Genomic DNA, 14216 nt, shown 5'->3' on the forward strand with positions numbered 1-14216 from the left:
AGCTGGAAGCCCCTCCACCTCTGGGGTGGCACTGTCAGCTGGGGCCAGCTCTGCCTTTCTTTATCTTTGGCCTGTGCCTCAGGGGCAGTTTCCTGGCAGGGGTGTTTTTTTGTGCAGAAGGAGGTTTGCCCGTGGTGTAAACAGGATGTGTCCATGATTGTCTCTTGGTTTAAATGCAACATGTCTATGAACATTGAGCTAAATCGTGGTGTTTTATTTCATCCCCCTAGCGAACAGTGCTGAGTAAGGGAGAGACAAGGAAAGACGCCTGCATGAAGACTGAGCTGCTGAAGGATATCACCAACAACAAAGAGGAAGGTGAGCACCTGCCTTGAGTGAGACCTTGATCGTGGGGTCAGCACGTGATGGGAACAAAACCGAGGGCTTGAAGATATGCTCTGTCCCCGAGGGTCTCAGGTGTGCTCCCACAAACAGAGTGGCTCCGTTCTCCTCCTGTGTTTATTCTGAGCAGGGCCCTTCCCCAGAAGATGTAAATTTGCTTTTCAGTCCATCCATCTCCACCCACCTAAAGAAGAATAACTCATTTTCACTTCTGCTTTGGTGTGGCTGTGAAGTGCAAAGGCGTTACTTTGAACCTCCTCTGTGTGACTGGTTTTAGCTGAACTCTGATCCCTGCCACATGATGACCTGGCCCTTTCCTCCCTCTGCTGAAGTTAACTTTCTGTTTTCCTGTGAGTTTCTCTGTTGCTCCAGAACAGACACTGCTTGCTGCAGGATGGCTGGTAGGGTGAGACACTCCACACCTTGTGCTGTTGTGGAATTGCTTCGTGGCTTCTGCCTTGTTTCCGCCTGCTTTTTCCTTGGCAGGATGCAGCACACATGTTCATTTGACAAAGTCTTTCCTGGTTGTCTCTGAGCTGCATGAACACAAATCTGAGGGCTTACTAAACATGTCATTGGGATTAGGAAAAAACCCCAGTGCCCTTTATCTTTTCCCTCCCTCCTTTCTTTCCATGACTTAATTATTCCTTGACTAGTCACTTCTTGTAGCTCTGCAGGGATTTGGTACGTTTTTGTTCTCTGCTCCATAACAGAGCATTAGAAAAATACTGAACTGGCCTCATCAAATACCCAGTCTTGGCTAGAAGCAACATTTTGGACTAAATTCAGACACGTGTGAGTATAGCATTGCTTTATCTTCTGTCCAACACCATGTTTTGTCAAGCTGCTCTAGTCAGAAAGTAAAGCTCAGAACAGGGAGAATATTGAATGCTTTGTCAGGTGTGGCCATGGTGCTTGCATATTAACTGGGAGCACGTGAGTGCTGCTGCTGCCACCAGTTGTGTGTGGACCTCTGGTCTGAGCAGACCAGAGATGGAGTCTGAGATGTCTGTGGGAGGTCACGTTGCTCTGGGAGGAGACTGGCTTTGATCCCTTGCCTTGCTTGGCTCAGGGATATAAAGCCAGTTCATTTAGCTCTTGGTTGAGCTTGAGATAAGTGTTGAGAGTCTGTGGAGGTAAAAATGTAGAATGAGGGTGGGAAGAGACTTGTATGTCTTGTATGTCTTGACTGATTTTGACTAATAACAAATGCTGTTTATCAAAAGAAAGCTAGGAACCTTCCCTGTGCAGGAGCAATCTCGAGGCTTCACGTGGTGCTCAATTTCCAACCACTTCAGCTTATTGTCCAGTTGTGTTCCTGGGAAAAGAAGGGTCCTAAAATGGGAACTGCTTAGTCTCCATTCTTGTGGTGAGGTTAGAATTGGATCCTCCTATTCCCAAGCATACCATGGGTGTAGAAGACAATGGTTTGCATGGTCGCTGTGCTGTATGCGTTGTTCTTTGCTGACCTTCTCTACACAGCTGTGATCATCATAGGGACATTAATTAATGTCCCTGAGTTCTGTTAATAACAGTGTTTAGTGTTGGCAAAGAATTTACATCTTTTGAGTGTTGTATGAACATGAAACCATTGCAGCAGACTTGAAAGATGGCATGAAATAGTTTCTCTGAGCCCTGTTCCTGACTCAGGGATTGGTGACAACCTGTGGAGCTGGGATATGTGGACTGGAAAAGCTCCCTGAAGTCAGAGATTTCTCTCTTGAAGGTTGCTTGAGCAGATTTTTCCCTTTGGCGAGGAGGATGATACCACTACTGTTTAGTATCTTCATCAGGGATGTAGGCAGGGGGGTTGAGTGCATGCTCAGAACATTAGCAGATGCCAACAGGCTGTGTGGTGTGGGTGACACACTGGAGGGACAGGATGTCATCCAGAGGGACCTGGATAAACTGAAGAAGTGGGCCTGTGTGAACCTCATGAGGTTCAACAAGGCCAGATGCAAGGTCCTGCATCTGGGTCAAGGCAACCCCTGGTATCAACACAGGCTGGGGGATGGAGGGATTGAGAGCAGCCCTGAGGGCAAGGACTTGGGGATGTTGGTGGGTGAAAAGCTGGACATGAGCTGACAGTGTGAACTTGCAGCCCTCTAAGCCAACCATGTCCTGGGCTGTCACCAGCAGGGCCAGGGAGAGAGGTTCTGTGCCTCTGCTTTGTGAGACCCCCCTGCAGGGCTGCGTCCAGCTCTGGGGTCCTGAGCACAGGAGAGACATGGAGCTGTTGGAGCAAGTCCAGAGGAGGCCACAATGATGATCCCAGGGCTAGAGCAGCTCTGCTCTGGGGTGTTCATCCTGGAGAAGAGAGGGCTCCAGGGAGAACTTACTGTGGCCTTCCAGTATCAAAGGGAGCCTTTAAAAAAATGGGACCGACTTTTTAGCAGGGTCTGTAGTGACAGGACAAGGGGTGATGGTTTTAAACTGAAAGAGGGAGGTCCAGGCTAGAAAGAAGGAAGACATTTTTCACCACGAGGATGGTGAGACACTGGCCCAGGTTGCTCAGAGAGGTGGTGAATGCCCCATCCCTGGGAATGCTCCAGGTCAGGTTGGATGGGACTCTGAGCAACCTGATCTAGCTGAAGGTGTCCCTGCTCACTGCAGGGGGATTGGACTGGATGACCTTTAAAGGTCCCTTCCAAACCAAACCCGTCTGTGATTCTGTAAATGTAATGCAGGTCTGTAGGAATGAGATCTTTGTGTGTTCCAGCCCTTCAGTTTCCAGTTCTGCTTACTAGACTCACTGTCCCTTTCTGTGTAAAATTGCTCAATACAAATAGAAAAAAAGGCTGTGGATGAGGCTGTTTCGTTGTCTGTGAGGAAATATTCCAGTTCAGTTTTACATGTGGGTGTGAATTTAGTTCCATCTCTCCCTTTGACAGGGCGGGGAGAGGGGCAGGGAGACGGAAGAGACGAGTAGAAAGAAGTTGCTCTTGTGTTTTATCAGGTCGTGTTTGCAAGCTGACTCATAGAGAAGCTTATTAAAAAGTGGTTTATTTGTAAGAATTGGAAGTGATTTTTGTTCTCCTGATGTATGTAGCTCCTTGTGCTGCATCTCACCTGGCCTCCCCAAGCAAACTGCCCTGTTCTGATACTCCAGCCCCAGAAAGTTCCACAGAAGCAGGAAGGGGAGCAGGTAACAAAGTTCTCTATTAACCTGTTTCTGAGACTTCACCTGAGGCAGCTGCTTTACAAGAGCCAGGATGCTGGGGCATGTAGTGCTGGATGAGACATGCAGAGTCACTTTGCTCTCAAATAGACTTAAAAGTGCTTTTAGAGAGAGTGTCAGGGTTTTAAATTCCCAGAGGGGTTATTATTTTTTTTTGTTTCTTTTCCCCCCCCTTTTATTACAGATAAGATGCTGTGGGTGAGGGGGGTGCTGCTTTCCACTGAGCAGCTGCAGCCTTTGTGTTCCCTGGTGAGGAGATGGCTGCTTTAGAAGGAGAAGAAGAATAATCTCCTCACCTCACTGTACTTAGCACTGAGCCTGATGTTTCTCCTGCAGTAGATGGATCCTGGAGGCTTGAGCTGCAGACATGGAGCTACCCCCAGCACAGAGCTTGGGGCAGGACCTGGGCAGTGTCTGTACCAGTGCTCAGCTCCAAGATGTTCAGAAAACATGTAAAAGTTACAGATCAGACAATAGTGCATTTGTCTGTAGGATTTTTTCCTGTATTGTTTTCTTTTCACTCAGACCTAGTGATGACTGCATTTTGGCCTGGATTGTAAGGGCTCACAATACTTGCATGTTTTTCTTAATTTGGCACACAGAGCAGTGACATCTGAATTAAAAAATATATTTAAGACTTGGTTTTTTTTCAGAGCATTCTGAAAGTAACACAGAGATGTGAGGTGATATCTGGCTGCCTTTGTATGGGAGGTTTCTGGTGGGTACTCATCCCCTTTGATCTCCACAGAGGTGTCCAGAGAGGGGCCTAAAAGATGATCCAGGGCAGGAGCAGCTCTGCTCTGGAGACAAGCTGGGAGAGTTGGGGTGTTCAGCCTGGAGAAGAGAAGGCTCCAGGGAGACCGTAGAGCAGCTTCCAGTGCCTGAAGGGGCTCCAGGAAAGCTGGGGAGGGGAATGCCCCATCCCTGGGAATGCTCCAGGTCAGGTTGGATGGGACTCTGAGCAACCTGATCTAGCTGAAGGTGTCCCTGCTCACTGCAGGGGGGTTGGACTGGATGACCTTTAAAGATCCCTTCCAAACCAAACCCGTCTGTGATTCTGTAAATGTAATGCAGGTCTGTAGGAATGAGATCTTTGTGTGTTCCAGCCCTTCAGTTTCCAGTTCTGCTTACTAGACTCACTGTCCCTTTCTGTGTAAAATTGCTCAATACAAATAGAAAAAAAGGCTGTGGATGAGGCTGTTTCGTTGTCTGTGAGGAAATATTCCAGTTCAGTTTTACATGTGGGTGTGAATTTAGTTCCATCTCTCCCTTTGACAGGGCGGGGAGAGGGGCAGGGAGACGGAAGAGACGAGTAGAAAGAAGTTGCTCTTGTGTTTTATCAGGTCGTGTTTGCAAGCTGACTCATAGAGAAGCTTATTAAAAAGTGGTTTATTTGTAAGAATTGGAAGTGATTTTTGTTCTCCTGATGTATGTAGCTCCTTGTGCTGCATCTCACCTGGCCTCCCCAAGCAAACTGCCCTGTTCTGATACTCCAGCCCCAGAAAGTTCCACAGAAGCAGGAAGGGGAGCAGGTAACAAAGTTCTCTATTAACCTGTTTCTGAGACTTCACCTGAGGCAGCTGCTTTACAAGAGCCAGGATGCTGGGGCATGTAGTGCTGGATGAGACATGCAGAGTCACTTTGCTCTCAAATAGACTTAAAAGTGCTTTTAGAGAGAGTGTCAGGGTTTTAAATTCCCAGAGGGGTTATTATTTTTTTTTGTTTCTTTTCCCCCCCCTTTTATTACAGATAAGATGCTGTGGGTGAGGGGGGTGCTGCTTTCCACTGAGCAGCTGCAGCCTTTGTGTTCCCTGGTGAGGAGATGGCTGCTTTAGAAGGAGAAGAAGAATAATCTCCTCACCTCACTGTACTTAGCACTGAGCCTGATGTTTCTCCTGCAGTAGATGGATCCTGGAGGCTTGAGCTGCAGACATGGAGCTACCCCCAGCACAGAGCTTGGGGCAGGACCTGGGCAGTGTCTGTACCAGTGCTCAGCTCCAAGATGTTCAGAAAACATGTAAAAGTTACAGATCAGACAATAGTGCATTTGTCTGTAGGATTTTTTCCTGTATTGTTTTCTTTTCACTCAGACCTAGTGATGACTGCATTTTGGCCTGGATTGTAAGGGCTCACAATACTTGCATGTTTTTCTTAATTTGGCACACAGAGCAGTGACATCTGAATTAAAAAATATATTTAAGACTTGGTTTTTTTTCAGAGCATTCTGAAAGTAACACAGAGATGTGAGGTGATATCTGGCTGCCTTTGTATGGGAGGTTTCTGGTGGGTACTCATCCCCTTTGATCTCCACAGAGGTGTCCAGAGAGGGGCCTAAAAGATGATCCAGGGCAGGAGCAGCTCTGCTCTGGAGACAAGCTAGGAGAGTTGGGGTGTTCAGCCTGGAGAAGAGAAGGCTCCAGGGAGACCTTAGAGCAGCTTCCAGTGCCTGAAGGGGCTCCAGGAAAGCTGGGGAGGGGCTTGGGACAAGGGCAAGGAGTGATGAGAGAAGGGGGAATGGATTAAAACTGGAAGAGGGGAGATTTAGGTGAGACACTAGGGAAAAATTCTTCCCTGTGAGGGTGTTGAGACCCTGACCCAGGTTGCCCAGGGAAGCTGTGGCTGCCCCATCCCTGGCAGTGTTGAAGAGCAGGTTGGATGGAGCTTGGAGCAACCTGGGCTAGTGGGAGGTGTCCCTACTTATAGCAGAGGAGTTGGAACCTGATGTTCTTTAAGGTCCCTTCCAACATTTACAACTCTAGGGTTCCAGGATTCTAGGATTCTTGAGATCTAGGGTTCCAAGGTTCCATGTTTACATGGTTGTATGAGTCTGTGTCTCAGTTCCCTCTCGCTGTGACCAGTGTTGCTGGCAGGGACCAAAGTGCATCTGTTGGGCAGGTTTTGGCAGACTGACCTGAGCTCCAGGGCAGGACCAGGCTATGTCTGCTTCTGCTGGTGGGGCTGAAAACCCAACAGGCAAAGGCAATGGAGAGGAACCAGGATTTCTGGAAGAGCAGAGATGGGTTTTGTGTTGCCTAATTCACTTGCTTTATTTTTTAAGTTACCATTCTAATTCTGAACTAGTCCAGCTCATTTCTGCTTACACATGGTAGGCATGTCCAGGTGGTGATGAGGTCGTGCAGAGGCTGGTGTCTGAAGTCAGGCTGGGCTGTGTGGTTTGTTCTCTGCTCACTGTTGGTTTGCAAAGGTGGCTTGAGGTTTGAGATACATTTTAGACACCTAAAATGAGATAAGGTGCCCTCAACCTGACTGGCTTAACTTCTTCCTTCTTTCTTAAGATTCTCTTCTCTTCATGGGAATTTTAATTCAATTTTGAATGACTCTGAAATTGAGAAGAAGCTTAAGAGTGAAACTGCTGCAGAGAGTCTGTTTAAGCCTGGGGAGAGGTGGGAACTCAGTGTTGCTCTCAGCAAGTTGTTAATTCAAATAAGTGATTTAAATATATTACTGGTTATTCTTTGCCACGTGGAGTGGCAGGGATCGGTTTCTGAGTATTAAATTCCTTGTGGTAATAAAATGTAGCCAGCTCCTAGAAGGTAGATGTTTACTGAAGGTTGTTTCAACTTGGTATCAACTTCAGATACATTCCTGGGAGAATGGGCACCAGAACAGGAAATAAATCTGTTGGGCCAGTTACCTGTCCTACACATGGCTGGATTTTGAATTACTCCTCAATGTTTGGCTTGGGATCCAGGCTGTGGTGTGGTCTGTGTGACCAGCTTTTCCTGCTGGGAGCTCTGAAAGTACTGGGATGCTCCTAGGAAATGAGGTTACACTGCCCTGGCCATGGGCTGTATCTTTTGAACATGATTTTTTTAAAGTTTTTTTTTTTTTTTTTTTTAAAAAAAAAAAAAAAGAGTAGTGTAGATTAAGGAACAATGAGGGACTTGGAGAGAAAAGTCTGGAGGAAATGGTTCTGTGCTATTTGGAAGGAGTGAATATTGTTCATCGTAAGGTTTTGGAGGAATATCTGGTTTATGTTTGTCTTCACTTGTCCTTGCAGCACAGGAGTGGGAAAGCTGTTGAACAGCATTTTCAGGAAGAGAACTAATTGCTATGAGGTGGATTTGAAGTCAGGTTTGCAGTGAAACTTTTTATTTAAATAGTGAAAAAGGGGAGATGCAAAGGTCATGTCAGGAGCAAGTGTTTCTTTAGCTGTCTGGTGTTGTTGAAGAGATTCTGTAGGTTGTTCTAGTCAGTATTTCTCCAATGCCAGGTTCCTGCTGTCTCTGGTTTGTGTTCCCACCCCAACTTCAGGCCATATTTCAGCAAAAGTGTAAATATATATTGAATTTTATCTATTCAGTGATGCTTGTAAGTGTGCAGTATGAAAGTGTGTGCTGAGGACTTGTTGAATGTGGTCAGACTTGTAGATGTTTCCTGTTACACAAGGATGGAGCAGTGACCTCAGGCTGAGAGAGTTGGGGTGTCCAGCCTGGAGAAGAGAAGGCTCCAGGGAGACCTTAGAGCAGCTTCCAGTGCCTGAAGGGGCTCCAGGAAAGCTGGGGAGGGACTTGGGACAAGGACAGGGAGTGAGAAGAGGTAATGAATGAAAACTGGAAGAGGGGAGATTAGATGAGACATGAGGAGGAAATTCTTTAGTGTGAGGATGGTGAGAGCCTGGCCCAGGTTGCCCAGAGAAGCTGTGGCTGCCCCATCCCTGGCAGTGTTAAAGGGCAGGTTGGATGGGGCTTGGAGCAGCCTGGGCTGGTGGGAGGTGTCCCTGCCCATGCAGGGGGGTTGGAACTGGATGACCTTTAACGTCTTTCCAACCCAAACCTCCAGGGTTCCAAGGTTATAGGATTCCATGGTTCTGTGTCTCAGTTCCCTCTGGCTGTGGCCAGTGTTGCTGGCAGGGACCAAAGTGCATCTGTTGGGCAGGTTTTGGCAGACTGACCTGAGCTCCAGGGCAGGACCAGGCTATGTCTGCTTCTGCTAAAACCCAACAGGCAAAGGCAATGGAGAGGAACCAGGATTTCTGGAAGAGCAGAGGTGGGTTTTATTTTGCTTCAAACCATTCAATGATTCTATGAAGACCTTGCTTCTCCCTGCAATGTGTGCAGTCATTGACAGCAGGGCAGAGTGGGTGCATCATCCTGTTAAATCAAAACCTGATGCCTGATGTCAACTTCTCTGGGTCTGTGCAACTTCAGGGGCTAGGAAATTCCATATCTTTGTTTTGTCAAATCTGAAGTCATACAGATTTGAAAGTCTGGTGCTTGTTTGTAGGGAATTGATGGCACTTCCACAGTCAATCAGCTGCATTCTGCACACTTCCTAAGAATGGGGGGGGAAACTATGTGGGATTTTAATTTTAACTTTGTGGAGTTTTCGTAAAATTCATGGCACTTTCTGGAGTAATGCAGTTATTCCTTCCCCTAGGGCAGTGCTCTAATTTACCTTGTTTGGGTTGCCTTTGTGGCAGCTAGAGCAATTCTTGCCCTCTTGCTTATTCAGTTGATCTAATCACCAGCCACTGAAGTTATTTGACTGCCCTGGTGGGATTGCACAGTATTTAAATCAACAAATATTGAAGGCCTAGTTCAGCCAGGTGCCTAGTGCTGAAACCTCCATCTGTGGTTAGGGAGCTCGTTTTTTGTTTTCTTCTGGCACTGACTTTGCTGAAATAATTGTTTACATGGTCACAGTGCAGTCTTTTACAGACACCAAATGCAGGAAGAGGAACAAGGATTGAAGGAATAAGGACACAGCTGTTGGCTCCCTCTGCCCAGCACTTTTCCACTAGTTAAATAACAGTGAAAAAATGAACACTTTATCTTCTCCCAGAGTTGTTGCTATCCAAAACAAACCCTTGTGTGTCTTACCAGAGCTTTCAGTGCACAGAGGGTGGTCTGGGTGGTGTGAGAGGGCAGTGATGGAGGTGGTGGCTTTGGGTCATGATTGGAGAGCCACTCCATTGCTGCCTGCTGGAGGTGGGGTTTCTGCTTCTGCCCTCCTGTGTGTGCTCCAGCAAGCACCCATGTGCTCTTTTTTGGAGGTCTTGGGGCTGGTTTGGGAGTCTCTGAGCTGGCAGAGCCCATCTGGAAGGCCATTCCAGGCTGAGCTGCCTGGGTTTGGGGGATATGGACCACTTGGTGCAGGTGTAGCAGGAAGAATGGCCAGAGTTGAACCCCAGGGAAGTGTAGCCACTTGTCATCGGGTTTTGGAGGCACTTTCCAGTAAGATGCTTCGTGTCCAACACCTCTGGCTTTCAGTTGGAAATGTAGGTTAGGACCTTGTGTAATTTATGGTTAAGACTAGGCTGGAGCAAGTCTCGGGCTACCAAGGAAACCTGTGAATGCCTTGTGCCAGGAAGTGTTGAAGGGCAGGTTGGATGGGGCTTGGAGCAGCCTGGTCCAGTGGGAGGTGTCCCTGCCCATGCAGGGGGTTGGAAGGAGATGAAAGTCCCTTCCAACCCAACCCATCCTGTGATTCTGTGGAGTTGAACCTTGCAGCAGGTCTTTTAGACCCACCTGAGCAGAGCCCTGGGTGTCCTGGTTTGAATTCAGTGTTGGCCATGATTCAACCCAGGGATTGGATCGGAGGGTCTGAATGTATTGTCCAGTTCTAGGAGGGCCTTCAGTTTTCTGCTGGAATGTTTGTCTTTAAATCCCAGATGAGCACCAAAACTTTGCTTCTAGAGGCTAGATCTGCAAATGCTGCTTGTGCAGAAACAGGTGTCAAATAGATCTTTAGGTCAACTCACTGGTCAGGAGATGAACTGAATGAATGCATTAAAAAGGGGGTGGGAACAAGAGGAGGGTAGGCCCTCAAGTAGTTGAAGGGAGATTTATTTTCCTCACTTGCTACAAACTGGAAAGCGAATTTGGTGCTTTCTGGGAAGAGCTGTCCTGGTGAGCTGCACAGAGCTGCTCCTCAGCCTCCCCCAGCCCTGCTGGTGTTGACACTGAGCTGTGGGTGCTCAGGGGCAGGCAGCAAAGCCCTGCAGAGCTCACCTTGGAACCATCAGCCCAGCTGTGTTGCACTGGACATGTTGAGATGCAGGGTCTTGGTTCCTCTTCACCCTTTAGCCTTGCATCAGGTTTTTGCCAGGTCAGCAGGGACGTTCAGAGCATTGTTTTCCTGGAGTGCTTGGGCTTTGAGAGCAGTGTGAAGTGGGATGGTGATATCCATTGTGCTGCTCTGGCTTGCCTGCCTCTGGGAGGAAAACAAAGCAAGGAATCCCTAACAGCAGATTGATTTAATCAGCTTCCTGATGGTGCCAGTGAATTGTTATCACTCCTGCTTGCCTGGGGAGCTGCTAGCATGGCATGTCAGAAACCTGTTTGTGGTGTTCAGACTTGGATTTTTTTCAGCTCAGGTCTGAAATCTCTGATGGGACAATTTTACTGATGGGGGAGCATAGAATTGTCTGGAAGGGAGGGAAAAAAACCCACCCAAAACCTTTTTATATGAACACTCCTGTTTTTTCTGTGCTTGAGCTTTTAGTCTGCAAAAATCTTGCTGCGTTTGAGTCATGTTATTATTTTAGTCTAGCATTGCATTGAACATCCTTCACCCCTGTGTTTACTCTGGCTGTTGCCTCTGAAATGACACTGGGAATCCTGCTCCTGTGCTGCTTCATCCCAGTGAGGAGACTGGACAAGATTGCCAGGAGAGCTGTGGCTGCCAGGGAGTGATTCCTTGCCATGTTCCAGGTAGTGGCCAAGCCCTGATGGAGACATTTGGCTGCTGAGCTGTGTCTGTACCACAAAAGCTCTCCCATACAGCCCTACCAGCAAGCTTGCCTGGTGTCAGGCTGGCATTGTGAAGGGCTTTGCCAGAGATCTGAAGGGGGAAGATGGGGCAGTGTTTTGTTTGACATGTGAGGTGCTGACATATGGTCCAATAAATGTAGTTTTTGGAAAAGCTAAAGATAATATTTACCTTGAAAAATCCATAGTTGGGAACAAATGGCCACATCTGCAGCTGAGGGAAGTGAGAATGGGTGCTCAGCTTTCCACTGAGCCACCCTCCCCAGTTTTCACTCTCTGAGGATCCAGGCAAACTGGTCAGGTAGGTGAGAGAGCAAGTTAAATAGACAAATCTGTGTGTGTGCCTATATAAATCAAGCAGTTTCCTGGGGGAGAGGTTTGCTCTTCATTAGCCGCTGCAAGTAGCTGCACCTTCTCTTTGGAATTTTGATACTGCTTGTGACCCTTTTCTTTCTCCCCTCTTCCTCCCTCTCCCTCCAGGTTTTAATGCCATGGCTGCAGATGAAAGTGCTGCAGAAAAGCAAACGGGGGAACCAAAAGTGGCAGTAGATGGTGAAACCAACGGTTCCTGTGAGCACAGCGAAGCTGGGAGCCACCCAAACCCAGCTAAAAACACTCAGGACAATACGAAAGTGAGCCAGCAGGACTCTAGTACTAAGTTAAATAGGATAGCAGAAAATGGCATTTCTGAACGAGATGGTGAGACTGGGAAGCAGAACCACATGAAAGCAAATGACTTCACACAGACTTCTGTCACGGGGAGCAATGGATATATTCTAACCAAGCAGATGGCACAGGAGCAACCTCTAAGGACTACCAGCACCTTTGCTTCTCTCGCTGGCCATGCTGCAAAAACCCTTCCAGGAGGAGCAAGCAAAGGGAGAACTATGGGCTCCTTTTCTCAGATGCAAGCCACGATGCCAGCCAAGCTCGGGGAGGGCAGTAAGGACATGGATGCTAAAAAAGCCACTGCTGCTAACGCTGAAGTCAAGGTCCACAGAGCACGGAAGACGATGCCTAAACCCACCCCTAGCCTGGTAATGTATCTGCCCAGCAGGCAGTGCTGCTGCTGAGATGGCTCTTGGCTTTCTTGGAGTGTGGGAGAGGGATACCTGACTGCATGGGAACACATGGAATTCTGACATGTCCCACCAAGTGGATTGTTTTTTAAAATACATGTGTATATATATGTATCTGTCCTCATCTTAAGAGAGGCAGAGGTGTTAAAATAGTCATATGGCCACCATCAACTGGCTCTCTTCCCCAGTTGTTTCTAAATATATAATTGATCAATTACTTTCTCCAGCAGCTCTGTGTGAGACACTAAATGGCCTTTCTCTCTGTACTGCTTATCAGCTGTCTGCTGAAATCCAGAGCTGCTTGTGAAACAAATTAGATTTCTTAAAAGTTCGACCCAAAGGAAATTAAGCATAACATGTTAACTTGAGGCTTCTCCTCAGCTTGGAAGCTGTCAAGAAGCTGTTTTGTTAGGCAACTTGATTGCATTGCCCTATCATTAAAGTAGTAAGGCAGGTGATGTTTTATCTCACTCTGTGTTGCCTGCAGTAATGCAACTTGTTCATAAATCTTCCCTCCAGAATCCTTAGCGGTGGATTTACCATCACTTAATACATCAGAGCTCTGCCTTTTTTTAGGAAGCAAAAGGAGATGTGAAGCCATCTGGTGTGTTCATGTTATAGTGGGGTGAACAAAAACGGGCCTTTCTTGGTCATTGGCCAAGTTTGGTTCTTTTTCTAGTTCTTTTGCCAAAGGTAGGGAATAGATACTGGAACAGGCAGGTCTCCAATGAGTGCTTGGTCTCCAGCCCTGTGACACTTCATGTGTGTGGAAGTATCATATATATGTCATTTAACACTTCATGCTCACTACAATGAACTGGATCCTGTCCTTGTGCTCTGTCAAATGATGGGGGGAGCCTGGCCTTGAGGTTCCCAGCACCTAGGTCAAGGAGAGGACTCTGTGCCCTGCTTGGCACACAACGTACCCGGAAAATAAAGGGGGAGCTGCTGCAGCTCTGGGAAGGTGGGTGCCATGGGTTGTTGTTAGCTACAAGTGGGTTAAAGACCAGAACATGCAAAGGGATCCTCAGATGTCACCCACATGTTGGCAACACAGCAATAACATGACGTGGAGGTCTCAAAGCTGTGGGTAGCTGTGGTCTAGAGCAGGGGAAGAGAGAAAGAGAGAAAAACACACAGGAAAAAGGTGGGTGGCACCTTGCCAGCCACAGATGGGGAAAGGTGCCCTTGGCTGCGGCACCACCTGTGCCTGCGGAAGCAGGTGGGAGTCCAAAGAGCACATCAAGATTACAGACCTCGTGGGCACCCAGCCTCAACAGTAGGGCAGAAACCACGCCTGCCACCATTTCCCAACCATCCTCCCAAACCACTAATTTCCCCTCTCTCTTCCCCTGATTGCATTTGAATTCTCTTGCTCTCACACCCCTGCTGTGCTTCCTGACTGACAAGTGGGAAGCCCCGATGCAGTAACGTGCAGCCTGGTGAAAATCCCACCTGAGGCTCCTCTATCCCAGGCTTTGTAACCCAAACTGCCTTGCAGCTTTCCTCCAGCAGCCTGTTGTGTGCTTAAACGAGGCCAGGCAAACCCCCAGACCCTGGTGGAATTTGACAGGGAGAGATCCCTTGGGGCTGAGCAATCGAAAGAGGCAATTCCCTTCTAAAAGACAACTGCTAGGTTAGGAGGGAGTGTTTTCTCATTCATATTTTATGATACATCAAAAGAATATTTTTACACAGCCCCTTGGGCTTCAAGGTTTGTCTCTAGACAGCTGAGTGCAGCGTTTGTGGATGCTGCCATGCTCCCTTACACGGGTTGCTGTGATGGTGCCTGTGATGGTTATTTGTTCACACAGTAGCAGCAGCTTCAAAAACCAAAGATGCAGGCGTTGAGCTGCTCTAGAGCGTGCACAGCCTGTCCTCAGC

At 47.8% G+C, this 14216-nt stretch overlaps 1 protein-coding gene across 1 annotated transcript in view; it reads left to right on the forward strand.

The window, feature by feature from the left end:
* The first annotated feature begins 232 nt into the window (after positions 1-232).
* EHMT1 (euchromatic histone-lysine N-methyltransferase 1) overlaps positions 233-14216 on the forward strand; it is a 63196-nt gene continuing 49212 nt past the window's right edge. The window contains exons 1-2 of the mRNA XM_009994313.1: positions 233-318; positions 11734-12290. Of these exons, the coding sequence (XP_009992615.1) occupies positions 273-318; positions 11734-12290 (603 nt within the window). The 5' untranslated portion in view covers positions 233-272. The remainder of the gene's footprint in view (positions 319-11733; positions 12291-14216) is intronic.

The sequence above is a fragment of the Chaetura pelagica genome, unplaced genomic scaffold (assembly GCF_000747805.2).
Source record: "Chaetura pelagica isolate M959 unplaced genomic scaffold, ChaPel_1.0 scaffold132, whole genome shotgun sequence".
NCBI lineage: Eukaryota > Metazoa > Chordata > Aves > Apodiformes > Apodidae > Chaetura > Chaetura pelagica.